The following is a 16,113-nucleotide window of genomic DNA, read 5'->3' on the forward strand; positions in this document are numbered from 1 at the left end:
GGTGTTGAATGTTTCCAACATAGGTAAATCTATGCTTTAGCAACGTGTCTTAATGTCTTTGGCCATTATTAGTTATTGTTTTCCACCAAGTTCCTTTCTTATCATACGCAAAACAATGTAAAAAAATGGTTCCGCTCATGTTTCTTAGTGAGAATTAGACACTTGTTAAAAAAAAATAAAAGTTAGAGATGTGCATGTCAGCAAGCGGATCCTATGGACAAAAGAAAACTAATTCTTCACGTTAATTAAAATCAGGCCATATAATCGATTAATCCTGCCATCCATTATTACATCTCTTATCATTGATGTCCTTCCCTCTTCAGTTTCTATATTGTCATACAATAGCAAGATATTAGCAGTGGAAAAATATTGAGAATACATCATACGGTTTATACTCTGGAATTGCTAGCCCAAGTTTACAGAGCCACCTGTTGCTTTGGTAGGCACTTGACAGCCTGCAAATGTGTGGGGATGTGGCTTGAGTGTCCATTTTTGTGAACGGTGTCTAATTCAAAAGAAGGCCAAACACAGCTGACACACGATTGCTAGTAAATCGGCAGGAACAGCTGCTCCGGGGAGTAGCGGAGATGACACTTTTATGACTGCCACGCCCCCCTTTTGTCTTCATGAAATCACATCGGCCGATTTAGGTCGTTGTGACTGGCTAGCTGCCAAAACGGGAGTTACGTGAAGTCGAGGAGGCGGCATCACTGTCAGCCAGGGCTGAACAAGTGACTGAGTCAATGTGTCGAGACATTCCAGCAGTGCATCTCGTAGTCTCTGGTCTTAAATCAAATTGCCAGGAAGGAGTCGGTCACGTGGGGAACCTGGTGAAATCTCGGTCCAACCTTATGTTGCCCACACTTGCTGGTCCTACTCCTTACCAAGTAGAGAGGAAATGCTAGAAAAATGTCAAAGGTGGGATCTCGAACCTACGAGGTTTCAATGAAATGCGCACAACTAACTTACTGGTAGTTTGGTGGGCATCATAAGAGTGCTTACCATGATAATCCATGCTCAGTTACAGATGTACTTATTTTTTCATTTGGTTGCTTTATTTTTATAACCTTCTGGTATTTTTTTTTCTTTTTTTTTGACAGATTTACTGTGTGGCCATTACTGTATTGGCATTGAGTCATCGAGACTTGTGTGTTCTGGCTTGTATACGCCATCGCGTTGCGCTGTGTCATAAGAAGGGAACAATTACTATTAGGGTTGGGTGGTATGAAATATTTTTAGAATCGATTGTTCGAGTAATTGGATCGGGATTGATGTTACATTTTTAAGTAGCAATACCCATATGAAATATGCATGCGTGTTGCAGGTATCTTTTCCCCACATCTTAACGTGCTACACTGAAGTGTGTCTGACTTTGAATGTGTGGCTTTAAAAGGCAGGGCCTGGCCTGGTGAGTGATGTAACAGTCAGCAAATGAGATTGGAGAGGAGTCCTCCTCGTCTCAATTTGTCCTGTTAGGGGTCACCACAGCGTGTCATCTTTTTCCATGTAAATCTATTTCCCGTGTCCTCTTCTTGAACACCAACTGCTCGAATGTCTCCCCTCACTATGTCTATCAACATTCTCCTTGGCCTTCTGCCAGCTCTCTTGCCTGGTAGTTCCACCCTCATTATCCTTCTACTAGTACATTACAGTCACGATGTCTCATTTGGATGTGTCCAAACATTTTGAAGTCTGCACTCAGTCTCCAAGCATCTAAGCTTTCCTGGCGCTCTTCCATTTCTAATCCTATCCAACCCGCTCATTCCTCGGGAGAACCTCAACATCTTCTTTTCTGCCACTTCCAGCTCTGCTTGCTGTTGTCTCTTCAGTGCCACTGTCTCGAATCTGTACATCCTGGCCTCACCACTGCTTCATAAACTTTGCCGTTCAGCCTAGCAGAGAGACTCTTCTGCAACATAACGCACCAGACACCTCCCGTCAGCTGTTCCAACCTGCTTGGGCCCGTTTCATCACTTCCTACCGTACTCACCAGTCTGGACTGTTGACCCCAAGTATTTAAAGTCCTTCACCCTCCCAAGCCCTACTTTACTCTGTCCACCTCTCATTCATGTACATACTGTGCCACCAGAAAGTATTCACACCCCTTCACTTTTTCCACACTTTGCTGTGCTGAACTTATTCTGAAGATCATTTGAGTATAGTTAAAACATTAAAATTGATCTTTTATGTTCTCTGTGATTTTTAGCCTTTTAATATATTTTTCTGGTGTTGAAAGTTGAATATGACATGGAATCTTATATGTGTAAGACACAGTGATTTGGAAAAACCGCTTGCTCCCATCTGATTTTTATTTTTTTTTATTTTTTTAAATTGGGATGTTTGTCACACTTAATTTTCCAATGATCAAGCAACTTTGAATATTTGTCAGACACCAGAAGTAAAAATGACTCTGTTAAGCACACTGACAATTTTCTCCAAAATTTCTAACATAACCCCCCTGTACAAGGGGTTTTTGGTTTAGAGTGGTCCAGACATCCGCCATTTTGAGATTACATATGCACAACAAACTGCTTTGCATATGAATACATCGTCACGCATCACAAGAAGGCATGCTCATTTACAACCATCCATCCATTTTCTTTGCCGCATATCCTCACAAGGGTCGCAGGGAGTGCTGGAGCCTATCCCAACTGTCAACGGGCAGGAGGTGGGGGTACCCCCTGAACTGGTTGCCAGCCAATCACAGGGCACATTGAGACAAACAGCCGCACTCACAATCACATCTAGGGGCAATTTAGAGTGTCCAATTAATGTTGCATGTTTTTTGGGATGTGGGAGGGAACTGGAGAAAACCCACGCAGGCACGGGGAGAACATGCAAACTCAACACAGGTGGGGCCAGGGTTGAACCTTGGTCCTCAGAACTGTGAGGCCAACGCTTTACCAGCTGTACCACCGTGCCACCAATAACAACCATACTTTTTAAAATTTGCTTTAATGTTATGGCCTGGAAGAGTTTTTTTTTTCTTTTTAAATGCATTCTGTATTTCTAACTTTACAACAGCGTATGTGGAGGTTATTAATGGAAGGTGTCATGTGCCGACTTGTGTAAAAATTTGGATTATGTTGCAACCACAGAAATTGACGGCAACATAAATCATCTACTATAGTGGAGCGCTGTGTATTCGTGGTATGGCACCCACAGATTAACCGATAGGCTTTTTTTAAATTTTATAACCCCCCCCTTCTCTCAATTCATTTTTTTTATCCCCCATTTTTCTTTGTTTTTGTCTTTTCTGGGAGGAATAAATTCCCTCTTGGTGGCTCATCCCTGCTTTTTCAAAGGTTTTGGGGGCTTATCTCCCGAAAATAACTGGGGTGAACTGGATACATTTCGCCCCCAAATACTGTAATTGTTAAAACAAATCTAAAGGATTGTGGAAGGATTGGTAGTCAATTTTGTACCGTCTTGTTTTACCAGGAGACCGGAGGAAGTGGCTGGATGGGCAGTGGCTCATTTGCATGTGACCAGGGGTAGGACAAGGCAACTGTGAAGGAAAAAGCATGCATTGTATTTTTACTGGGGAGGGCAACACTTCATTACCAAGCCGGCCTATTGTATGGGTGGAGGATAGTGTAAATTAACCCACCTGATTTGTTACAAAGCAGCAAAAATCAGACTCGCTCACTCACACACTCATTTTATGAAATAAGTAGCTCACAAAAGATTTACTTTAATTTCACATTTTGATCTATTTTTAAACAAGCTATTCAGTTCTTGGTAATAGCCAATGACTCGTTTGAAAAGTGAAAGTTTAGTATGCTCACCACTTCAATAGCTGTAATGTTGTCATTAATTAGATGTTTGTTTTTTTTAACCAAAGTCCAAATTGTTCAACCATTGAGTTTTCCAATGAAAAATGTTTATGCGCTCTTGTTACTCACAGGCTCGCACATGTTCACTTTATTCTGAATATTTTATCCTGAAAGCATGCCGACTTTTTTAAAGAGAATCACAAATTAACGGTTGCTGTGAATCTGACTTCACTGTTCACAAAAAGTTGCGTCGAGCACGAGACTAAGTGGCTGATGAAGCGTGTTGTTGACTGACAGTGCAGCTGAAGGCAGGAGGGAGGACTTTTGAAGCAGCACCAGTTTCCACGTTTCCACCCCGGAACGCTTCTGACTTGAACGGACCTTCTGTGTTAATGTCGAAACATCAGCACGTTCTTGAAATGGTGAAAGAGGAAAAAGCCACAAAGAAGGTTGCAGTGGAACCTTCCAAGGTGAAGACAGTCCATTCTGTGTGAACAGTGCTAGCAAGATTTGAATGTAGTCTTGCTCTGCGTTTGCATCTGGCAAAGCCACATCCTTCATATATAGATGAACACATACGAGACTGGAATTGTACATCTATCCTTCTTTTGCCTCAAGACCTATCCAATGCCCATTTCAAAACTTTTGTTGCTAACCTCAAGGTAAAAACAAATAAAAAAATAAAGCTGCTGCATATACTGACAGTGAGACTGCAGCATGTCGCTGCTTGTGTGCATGAGAAAATGATTAACACGTTCAGTCAAGACTCTTGTCTCGACAAGCTCTAATGAACTGTTCTCTGTCACAGTGTGACAAGTTTTAAATAATTGCACTTAAATTAGCGTCGTAAGTGGAGGCCAGAGAGGGATGGTTTTTGAAAAATCATAAAGCTCAACTGTCAGTTCATACAGTTTTAACGTATGATACTAAGTGTTGCTGAATTTTCTTTTTTTTTTTTTTTTTTTTTCGTTTTAAACTGCAAACTACCTTTGTGTGACTTCATTTGCTTCATCTTAATGTGGTAAGGTATGTTATTTATTCACTAAGTTTGATATACACACTATCATAGCGACTATACAGGTTATACTAACATCTCAGAGGTTCTTACATGTGTTTAGGCACTAAAAAACATATGTCACTGCCTTACTCCTTTTCCCTCACTGTCTGCCCTTTTCTGTCCTCCTAACTCATTCTTAGTTATTGCATGTCTTCACCAAGTGCCCCCATCTGCAGATGACTTATAATTTTGGAAAGTTACTTGTGTTCACATATCTAGAATGTCTCACTGTTCTGGTGTGGTTCTCACCCCAAGTACCCTGGTCCACTCTATCTGTCCCCTAAACTGTGTGTTTTTTTTTTTTTTTTCGTTTTTTTTTGGTGTGTGTGTGTGTTGTGTGTGTGTGTGTTGTGTGTGTGTGTGTGTGTGTTAGCTACATTTTCAATTAACACCATAATAATGAAAAATAAAATGCAAAACTGTTCCAGGTGACATCGTGGGCGAATGGTTAGCATATCTCCCTCACAGCTCTGAGGACAGAGGTTCAAATCCCAGCTCCACCTGTCTGGAGTTCGCATGTTTTCCCTGTGCCTGTTTGGGTACTCCGGTTTCCTCCCACATCCCAAAAATATTCACTCATTGTAAACTCTTAAATTGCCCGTTGGTGTGACTGTGAGTGAAAATGATTGTTTATAGATGTGCTCCGATTGGTTAGCGAACAGTGAAGGGTATACCCCCCTTCTCGCCTGAAGATACCTGGAATAGGTTCCATCATATCCGCGACATATCGGTCCATTTTATTTTTCGATATCTGACTGATAAGTCATTATCTCCCATTATTAGTTAATAATTATCAGTCCCAATTAGGGATCGCAAACTGTTACAATTAATCGGTTATAACCGGTTTTCGATTGTTTAATACCGAAACAGTAATCAGACTTTTGAAATCGGTTAAAATTTCCAATAATTTCTTCCGGTTCCGGTATTCCACATTGCGCTATTTTTTTCAATATCATTTCCACTTTTTTCAAGAATGTTAACATTAAAACATTTTTACAAAAAAAATAACAAAAATTTAACTTACACGAGTGCGTTGTTGGAAGCCACATTCAACAAACTTGTTTGTCAATATTGTATACAAACTACCCCATTACCGCAGAGTAAATTAACGATCGATGGTGTAGCGCCGGAGAAAAGGAGTCGGAGGCGGAGTGCCGGACACAGGAACAAAACTTGTTTTATTGGCAGACATCAAAACACTACTCGCATAACGGCGGGAACTCTGTGAACTCGTCACTTTGGAAGAGCAACAACAAAAACAGTCCGTGCGGAACCCCGCACCCCAACTTAAGGTCCCGCGGGTGAATTATGTAAACACCACAATGGTTCCGATTTTAAAACCGGTTAATTGTTTTTTTGCTAAAGGTGTTCGGTTAAAACAGATTATGAAAGTAAGCCGTTTTTTGCGATCCCTAGTCCCAATAGTTACCGTGTGTCCCAATTTTATGCCTATTAAGATGTTTACTGATCTGATTTCTTCTGAGATTATCTGAAGATTCTGATGATGACGGTTTAGACTCCAAGACAGTTTTTTTTTTTCTAGATGTTTTGTTTGAAGTTCAACTTGTGGGACATTTAACTTTTGGAAGTTCCACTGTGATTAGGTGGTTTTGAAAAAGCTTGCATGCTGTACAGAGTAGTTATTGCACAGAATGATTTAATCTACGTTGAGGAACAGCGGTTGTGTGGCTGGCAAAGTGGGACAAAGGCAGGAAGGGAGTGTGTCGGAGAGAATATTTGCTAATGTTGCGTAAGAGCCTCGGCATTCTCATGGTTGTGCACTTTGAAGAACAGCGTGACTGCCAATTGGCTTTCCCACCCTAGCTCCCTACTTGTCAAACCAATGCAGGAGAGAAATGGTCAGTGAGAAGTGGAAGCCGGACTCCATTGACAATGCTTTCATACTTCCAATTGAACTCAAGTACCCTAAAGCAAGCTGGGTTCAGTTATGGTTCCAAACCAAATTGGCTGCCTTACATTACAGTTCCAACCCAAGGTGATTCCAGTATGGTACAATTCCAATCAATGCAGGTCTGGTTCAGTGTCAAACTAAGGTGGGTCTGATACTTACATAAAAGGTTGGTCTGCCCAGTATGGTTACAGACCAAGGTGGATCAGTGTAGGTGAAGGAGATACCACTACTACTACCACTCATACAAATTCAGGTTACGTCACGGGAATTAACTCCATTGATAAACAGAGGATCCCCTTTCGGTGATAATATTTTGCCCAGAAGATGGATAGTGTAATTTCAATAAACTCTAAAGGATTCTTGGATGACACACTTGTGAAACTATACCTTTCACCTTGGTCAAAATAAACAACAAAGCACTGAGCATCTCCCTGCTGTAAAATGTAACTATGTCAAAATTATGTATCTTATTCTCATGCACGTGCACAGCGTGAGAACTCACAGGCAGCACCGTAGACCCTCCTTCACTTGTGCTGCATTTGACATCAGGCCCTTCATATTTTATCACTATACCCTGAAATGATCACAAATAAGTCATGTTTTTTGCCTCTAAAAGCAGACATACTATTTCTTACCTTTTTTTAACCCTTCCATACCAGCTCAAATTTCTCCTCAGCAAAGAGTTGTCTTAGTTTATTGCCCACTGTTTGTAATGTTGTCTTTGTGGGGACTGTATTAAAACCAAGGAATCCCCACCCCTCCGTAAAGCAATTGGGGCTGATCACTCAAATACTGTACTAGTTACTGAAAAAAGTCATTACCATCTGAGCTTGTTCATGCATGTCTTGTATGCCGTATAACTGGTGAGTAGGATAGAAGGAGTATTTAAACCATATCAATGAATTCAAGAGGAAGGTATGCTCAGGGGAGGAAACAGACCCCACCTCTTTCTTCTCAACTAGCCTTCATAGCAATTATTTTGAGTACAGTATTATGCTTGGACTTTGAATGTCTGTATGTCAAGTGTCTTTCTAAATAGATATACTCATAATTTACCTTGTGTAATGTAACATTTGATGGGTAGGCAGACAGTTCAGGGTCATGTCCACTTCGTGTCCTGCTGTATTGATTAACCTGGTTAAAAACTAACAACTTACTTGTGAGGTGAAAGTTCATTTTTCCTTTGTTTTTTTTTTCCCAAGAGGATTTTCAATTGGTGTTGGGTTCATTAAACTGGAGTCAGGGGTATCAATCTCTGTTTACGTGGTTATGGTTTTGAATGTGCACCCATAAAAAATGTTGCATATTACATGTACATAACAAATTGATGAACTTGTTTTGGAATCAGATTAGGGAGACTTCATTAGACTACTGTTGAAATTACTGTTAAAAGGAATTTTGTAAACAATAAATGCTTGCAATATCTGTATTCCTCACAGTACAATTCAGAATTTTGGCACAGATTTTAGTAAGAATCATGGACGTTGACACATGGTTTGCTTTCATGGATCACTAAAAAATTAACTGGTGTGCTGGATCTGACCCACAGGCCTTGTTTGACCCCTTTCGAATACCAGCAATTGGGTTGAGTTTAAGCCCTTTTTACACCCTGTGATGAAAGTCAGCCAAGGACTGATAATCAAGTCTCTAATAGATTTTGTTGTATCAGGTGTGGTACAAGACAACCCACCCTAACCCCCTCCCCTGACTGCTCATAAAACAGTCAAGACCAACAGTCGTACATGTTAAACCTTTTCAATACTTCTGGTTGCGTAAACCTGAGCCTGAGTAATGCAATCAGGAAATTATCCTACTACGACAACCTGGAAAATGTGTGTCAGGTGTGAGTATATTGGCAGAAGGGTGCTGAGGTCAGGCAAAAGAGCGAGAGGAAGACTAAAGAGAAGGTTGATGGCAGTTGTGAGGGAAGACCTGTGGAAAGTTAGTGTTAGAGAGGAAGATGGAGGAGATAGGTGGACATGGAAAAAGATGACAAGCTGTGGCGACCCCTAATGGGACAATCTGAAAGGGAAAGATGTTAGAACCATATATGTATCTATTTATGGAGACCTATGAGACATTATATTAAAATAAACATTATGCATTGTTTCTGCAATTTAAAATAGTTCCCCGGTCTCTATCGGTATCTGGAAACCCTGCAATCAACTATATTAAGAAGACCATATATAATCAACTATATTAAAGCCCAAGTGTCATCACAGTAAGCATTCTAAAATAGATATTGTAATGAGAAATACATATAACATTATTCACTTCAATGTCCGGGGCAATATTACACTACTATTTCAAGCCATATTCAGATGATATGCGATCACGGCCAAACCGCATCCCAGTCCGATCCACTTCCGTGGCGGAAATGAGCCATCGCAGCTGGCCGGTGTGGCTTATGACGGAGCCGAGCCGTGCTGCTTTAAGGGGTTGTTCATAGCTGCCGCAGTACGGGATGAACAACACCGTCGAGCTGGGGCGCTTTACTGTGCGCACGTGTTTGAGTGAGGCATTCTCAGATGGGTTCGTCAAAGCCCGACGCGCACCCTTCGCAGAAGCCGTGACTGCCAAACGCAGCGCCTCAGCTGGTGTGGCTCATTTTCGGCACCGTGGTAGCTGATAATGGAGCCGAGCCGTGTTGGTTTAGGGGTTGTTCATAGCCACCGCAGTATGCGATGAACAACGGGGTGCTTCACTGCGCGCACGCAGCTGAGTGAGGCATTCTTGGCTGGGTTCTTCAGAGCCCCCGCCGTCCGCGAAGCGACGCAGCAGCCTGACGCCGTCTGACGCGCACATCGACATATTTCGTACGCGGATCTTTTGTTACATTATGAGAGACCGATTACGTGGTCCACCCCAAGCTATTATTTTTTTTAGTAGCTGTATACACACCTCCCTGTTATTTGGAACCCACAAAGCTCTCGTTGTTTGCACCTGTGCAAATCCATTTTTCACGACGAACCGGGTCTCTTGCAAACTTATGAAGGGTAAATCCATTCTCCCGAGTGTTCAAGTAATGTCCAGCAATGCAACGAGCCGGCATTTCGGCTAATGTGAAGGAACAAGGAGCTACCTTCCCGGAGGTAAAACTAATGGAAACAAACGGGTCCACTTGGGGGCGCCTCTGTCCTTTACGTCACTTCCTGCTTCTTCTCAAACACAAATCCCTGAGAGAGGATTTTCAAGGCGGGAGTTACAAAAAGCGGTATATGTCAAAATCATGTTTTGTGGTGGGGAAAAAAACACATGGGGCCATATTGGCTGTGGGTTTTTCATTAATAATATACCAAAAATCATCCATTTCATGACAGGCCCACTTTAAAGGATTCCTGGATAGATACCCGTAATTTCTATCGTATAATGTGCACCCATGTATAAAATGCACCCCCAAAGTTTAAATCAAAAGTTTGGAAAATCCTTCTACTTGTCATGCATTTTTACAATGATATCCTATCGTGGGGCTGTCAGGGAAAACAAAAGGCAATGGGATATGCGTCTGTATCAATGAAAAATTGTGCACAGACGTCACAGAACTCAGACACTGCAGCCCGCTTTTAGAGTTGCTGTTGTTGAACTGTAAACCATTTTGCTCAACACTTGACTATGCTTTATTTTTACTTGTCTGCCCCAAGCTAGCATGAACGCAGAAGTGTTAATCTTCGCCGAACAAGTACAAGAGTAGGAATTTCAAGGCGGCGTTACAAAAAGCTGTATACGTCAAAATCATGTTTTGTGGTGAAAAAACGCATGGGCCCATATTGGCTGCCGTTTTTTTCGTTAATAACATGCTAAAAATCAGCAATTTCATGACTGTAGCCCTTTTAGAAGAAGTTACATTTATTGTCATGAACACCAGATTTTTTTTTCACTGCTATATATATATATATATATATATATATATATATATATATATATATATATATATATATAATATTACTTTGTCTTGGGTCTGTAGCTGGTAAAAACATTTTAAGTGGTAAATTTTGTGTGTAGCGCCTCTTAGACACAAGTAGCTGGGCTTGACACTGCATTCATCATTGTGATATTATGTGCACGGCTGAAAATAGATTAGGGTTATATAGTTACATTTATGGTCATCTTCCAACGCTATCTGCATCTGCATCCAGTGTGCTAATCTTAACACCATGTCCTCTCCTATCCACAGAAAAGGAATTAAATGCAAAGTGCGTGGTGGAGATGGTGAAGAATCAGACCGTCCTCCATCCTGCATTGGGCAACTTAGGGAAGGGCGACTCCAGGTATGTTTACTTTGTTCCATGGTGGTTATGCTCAGCTGTCTGTTATTCTATGTTATTTGTAACTGTTAATGTGTCTTGTTCAGATTTATAAATATATAGTAAATGGGCATATATCAAAGATAGGGAGACATGTTCAACATAGAGTACCAAGGCACATCAAGATATTTACAAATGTGAAGGGTGTGTGCGTGCGTGCGCGTGTATGTTTACGCTTGTATGTGTGGGTTCAGAGTTCAGGTGGGCAGAAGACAAGAGAAGTAGTGGGAGCATAGGCAGAGTGTTCAGCTTCCTAAAAGCCTGATGAATAAAACTGTCATTAAGTCAGCTGGTCTTGGTTCACAGACTCCACAGTCTCCTCTCTGATGCCAGCAGACTGAAGAGGCTGTGAGATGAATGTGTTGCATCCCCTACTATGCGGAGGGCTTTGTGGATGCTGTAAATGTCCTGCAGGGAGGGAAAAGTGATTCCAATGATGACCTCAGCTCCTCTCAGTATGTGATGGAGAGTCTTGTGCCAAGATGTGGTGCAGGCTCCATACAACACAGTGATGCAGCTGGTATGGATGATCTCTGTTGTCCCTCTCTCGAATGAGTACACGATGAGGTTCGGGCCTCTGGCTCTTCTCAGCTTTATGCTGAAAGTAAAGTTGCTGGTGAGCTTTCTTGGCCAGTGATGAGCAGTTGCTGGTCCAGTGACATGCACTCCCAGAAACTTGGTGCTATGCACCCACGCCACCGCACTACTGTTGATGTTCAGGGAAGCATGCTAGAAGTGCACTCTCCTGAAGTCCACAACAATCTCCTTAGTTTTCTCCAACTTCAGCCGGCCGGGTGGCTCACTTCCCTCCTGTGTGTGGAATGTTAGCTGTGAGGAAATATTTGAGACAATTGCAAATTACACCTTGCAAAATAGATGATAAACTCGGTGCTTGAACATTCTGATTTCCTGTTTTCATGGTATAGTTGGCAGTTTAATGCTGCCTGGAAGGGGCTTAAATCTAGTGCATGGTTAAACGTTTTTCAGCAAATAACTCTTTTGTATGACGTCACAGTGTATTAGTTTCATTGCTGTTCTTCCCTATTAGTTTACTACAGCGTGTCCCAACCACTATGCTGTGACACATTAGTGTGCCATGAGAGCTCGTGTGGCACAGGGAATTAGGCAATTTCACCTGCCATTGGGCCAAACATTTCGTGTCCTATACAGTACTATATGAGTGCGTTCAGCCTAATTTACATAATGGTTAGATGTAAGCAGTGTGGCTTTTTTGTGGTGAAGAGGAAGCAGCTGACACAAATGTTGAGAGAGAGAAGGATGCATTAACACTTGAGTGCTTAACAACCATGGGCAATGAACTTCAGCGAAGTGTGCCGCACTGTAGCGCTCAGTGGGGTTCGGAGGCTGCTGTGGACGTGGCGCACCGCCACAGGAGCACAGGCCACCCTAAGTACTGGCAGTGGCTGGTGGACCCCACAGCGTTTTGGCGCACCTGCACCAATCGTCACGGCTTCAGTTCTGAAACATACTCGAAGATGTCAGCTGTTTTTATAATAATACTCTAACCCAGAAAAAATAAGTGCCAACAATGAACCAAAGCTATGTTTTTCACTCACAATATGACACCTGCAAAAAGGATGCTACAGCAGAGCCGCGCCAAACGGCCAGTGGAACAGTAAAATACGCCTGAGTTGCTATTAATAATTTGTGTCCAACCTCATAGATTGATCATAAAAAATAAATTTATTTCTAAAAGCCATCATATTTTCCTTTACAAGGAAAAGGTTTCAACTGTGTATGTATGAGTCACATTTTCCCCTCATTGTGCCATCTGTATTCCTCTGATCGCCCACCTCTTACTCTGGGACGCACGTTACAGCGCTCTCCCAGTGCAGTGATATTTTTTTTAAACGTCAGTCTGAACCACAAAAGCTCTTCAGGGTACAAGGTTTAATCACCCCTCCATCCCTAATGAGATGGCTAAATCAACAGCCAGACTACAAATCATCTGTGTCGGAAAAAAGGATCTTGTGACTGGTGGAGCAAAAAAACAAATAAATATTTGAGACAGAGTTTGAGGCCTCGGCCTGGAAGAAAGACTGAGGGCAGACAAATGCTAAAAAAGAAACAAGTCCGTTCCACCGCCTTGCCTTCCTCCTTTTTCTCAGGTCTGACGTTTCCGAGGCAACAAAACACTGGTGAGGAGGGCCAGTTTGGTTAACTCAAGGTCGCCTCCAGTGTGAAGACCCTTCCCTTCAGCGAAGGAAGTCCACAAACTCTTTTACTGGAGCATCTGTTGACCATAAAAATTCCCCCAGTGACTTTTATATGGAGGCGTGAACAAGAGCGTAGCTTTAGTTTCATCGGCCGCCTGTGGGGCTGACAAAGGCCAAGGAAGCAGCGAACGCTCTCGTCATCGCTGCACAGATGCCTCTTTTTTTTGTGCCTCTATGAAATTTGCATAAAGAGAGGAAAAAAAAACGCTTTACTTTGCATTTACTCTTCGACAGAAAGTGAAGGATTGAGTTACGATGTTGCAGGTGGACCGCCAAATTGCATTTTGTCAGAAAATTTTAGTTGATCTGGGGATTTGCTGGCTTCTGACAGCGCAAAGGAGACACAATGCCAGCAGTTGCAATTACAGTCTACATTTGAGTGGAAATATCCCTGTTAAGAAACAAACTTTTGATAAGACTAGATTGCATCTAATGGAATTTGCCCCAGTGTTGTTTAAAAGGGCCAAAGTAGCAGCCAAGTGCTGGTTCCCGCTTGTTAAGTTGGTTCTGATAGTAGACGAGTGGAGTGCATTAGAACAAATTTTTTTCTTTTTTAACTTAAAATCTATCATAAATGGAGAAAATGGGTCGTGTAAAGCCAGTTTGTGTAATCCTGTCAACAGACAAGAGTTTAAAAATGAGATGTACGTTTTTGCCATCAAATTGATTGGATTCTCTGTGCTTCTGTATCCCCCTGGGATCAGTGACAGATAATTATTCATGCAACTGAGAGACAAACTGTCTCCTTCCAGTTATTTTGATGATCGCCATTTGTCAGTTGTACAACAACTGTCCAGGCTGTGTGAACTCATTCTTACTAGTTGTGTTTCCAGCTTCCGTTCTTCACCCTGCAGACAACCAACTTCCTTTGTAATTGTTAAACAGTTTTACCCACACTAAATGTCATCGTACAGTAGACACTTAGTCAGTCTCACTCTCCTAACTACTTTTAGAAATGCTTGGATACTTAGAAATGTCATTAGAAAACCCATGAAATCACTAAATGAACCGGAAGGCGAATACTCTGGTACATTTTGGTTGCCGCTTCCCAATCCAAAATGTTTGTTTTTTGTTTATTAATGGTTGAGCTTTAATGAAGTTAATAGTTGTATCGTGGCCAAAGAGGGAACCTGGCTGGTGTTTTGCTTGTCTTGATGCGGTTAGCTCTTGCCTTTTTTGTTCCAGCAAGGCAGCTCCCTCAACTTGCCAGCTAAGTCTCCTCGGTATCCAAACTGATGCCTCAGCCATGCCTTTGGCTAGTATCTGCAATAGTTGTTCCTGTTGAGTTCTCCCATTCATCTGTTATGGCTGACTTGCATCTCCAGTGTTGGCACTTTTCCAAAGGCTGGTTTTGGTTGTGGTGCTGTCCTGTGCATCTGTTTGGCTCCTTAGGCTCAGCGATTGGACATATTCTTTCCTTGTCCTTATTGCATCTGACAAGACCGGAAACCTGTCCACAATTTCACCAGGCTGGACGTTTTCTCGTCTCTGTGCTTTGATTGCGGCTTGAACAGACTCCTACGTGCTCACTCTTACTGTTTTTATTTGTGTTGTATGTAAAGCTTCTTTGTGTTGTTAAAAACTGCTATATACCTTAATTTCCGGACAACAGTGCGCACTGGTTAATAGGCCGCATCCACTCTGTGGAGCGTTTTTCATATTTTTCTTTCCATACGTGAGCCATACTGGACCATCTGCCGCAAATATACTGTATACTGTATGCACTGGTATGTTGAAAAAATTAGACTGTAAATATTTACATAACTTGTTTCCAAACAGTGACTGTACCACAACAGTAAAACAGCTCAAATATAACAGAAAAGTCATGGTCTTTATCCATCCTCCTCCTGTTCACCTAAACCACTAAAGTATCTGGGTTGACCTGCCTGAGAATACTGTAGCTATCATTTGAGTTTTTCAGTCACTTTCATTTTCATGTCGAGTTACCGCTGAAGTTTTTCTCACATAACAGTCCAGCCTTTAATCCCTTGTTGATAGTAGATTCTGTCACTCTCCCTGCTCCACACGTTTAAAATCCACTGGAAGAGCTTCTTCACTTGCAGCTACTTTTACTTTACGACTTGCGATGCATATAACGTGCGTTTGGAAAGCCAATCGGATGCCCCACCGCTCCTCTGAGAGAATATTCCAACAGCCTTCACAATTTACGGATGGTATGAAGTTTAGTAGACTTTTTTTTTTTTTTTTTTTTTTTTTTTTTTTTTTAAAGGATATTTCTGAACGCACCCGTAGCCTGCCTTAGCCCATTTCCAATTCTGGGTAATGTAGTAACGATCCTCGTTTTGGTGTTGTCAATGGTTTGTCATTGTACAAATAAAACTACATTTCCCAACACCTTTAAATTAGTCCCATGGACATTTGGTTTTAGCAATTATTTGGCTCAGATTTGACTAAAATGAACATTTGCCTCGGGGTTCTCTAAAACCAGTATCAATATCAAACCTATGAACTAAAAGACAATGTATGTGAAACTGAACCAATTGACTTATGTTCAAGAATTGTTTCACCCAAAGTTGAATCTAGCATTGTTAAAACACTTATTTGCAACTGTTTTATTATGTCAAATGGTTTTATGTGCTAGATTGAACTTGACTTCCTGTATAAGACTTGTAGTATCACAATTAGCTTTTTTGTGCAAGTACTGTATGTTAACAACTCACAAGAAATTTGTCTCCAGCAGTTGGAGCCACCCTAGTATGGCATACATGTTGAATATGACAGTTGACAAGGAATATTTTTTTCGTCATGCGATTACTCTATCTTATATCATATCATACATATACAGTGCCTTGTGAAAGTATTTGGC

At 41.6% G+C, this 16,113-nt stretch overlaps 1 protein-coding gene across 4 annotated transcripts in view; it reads left to right on the plus strand.

Moving 5' to 3' along the window:
• The window catches only part of kif13ba (kinesin family member 13Ba), a 60,089-nt gene that overhangs the window by 2,941 nt on the left and 41,035 nt on the right, over positions 1-16,113 (plus strand). For all 4 annotated transcript variants that reach the window (XM_061814796.1, XM_061814795.1, XM_061814797.1 and 1 more), the window contains one exon: positions 10,920-11,013. In XM_061814796.1, coding sequence (XP_061670780.1) covers positions 10,920-11,013 — 94 coding nt within the window. The remainder of the gene's footprint in view (positions 1-10,919; positions 11,014-16,113) is intronic.

This window comes from Syngnathoides biaculeatus, chromosome 3 (assembly GCF_019802595.1).
Source record: "Syngnathoides biaculeatus isolate LvHL_M chromosome 3, ASM1980259v1, whole genome shotgun sequence".
NCBI classification, from domain to species: Eukaryota; Metazoa; Chordata; class Actinopteri; order Syngnathiformes; family Syngnathidae; genus Syngnathoides; species Syngnathoides biaculeatus.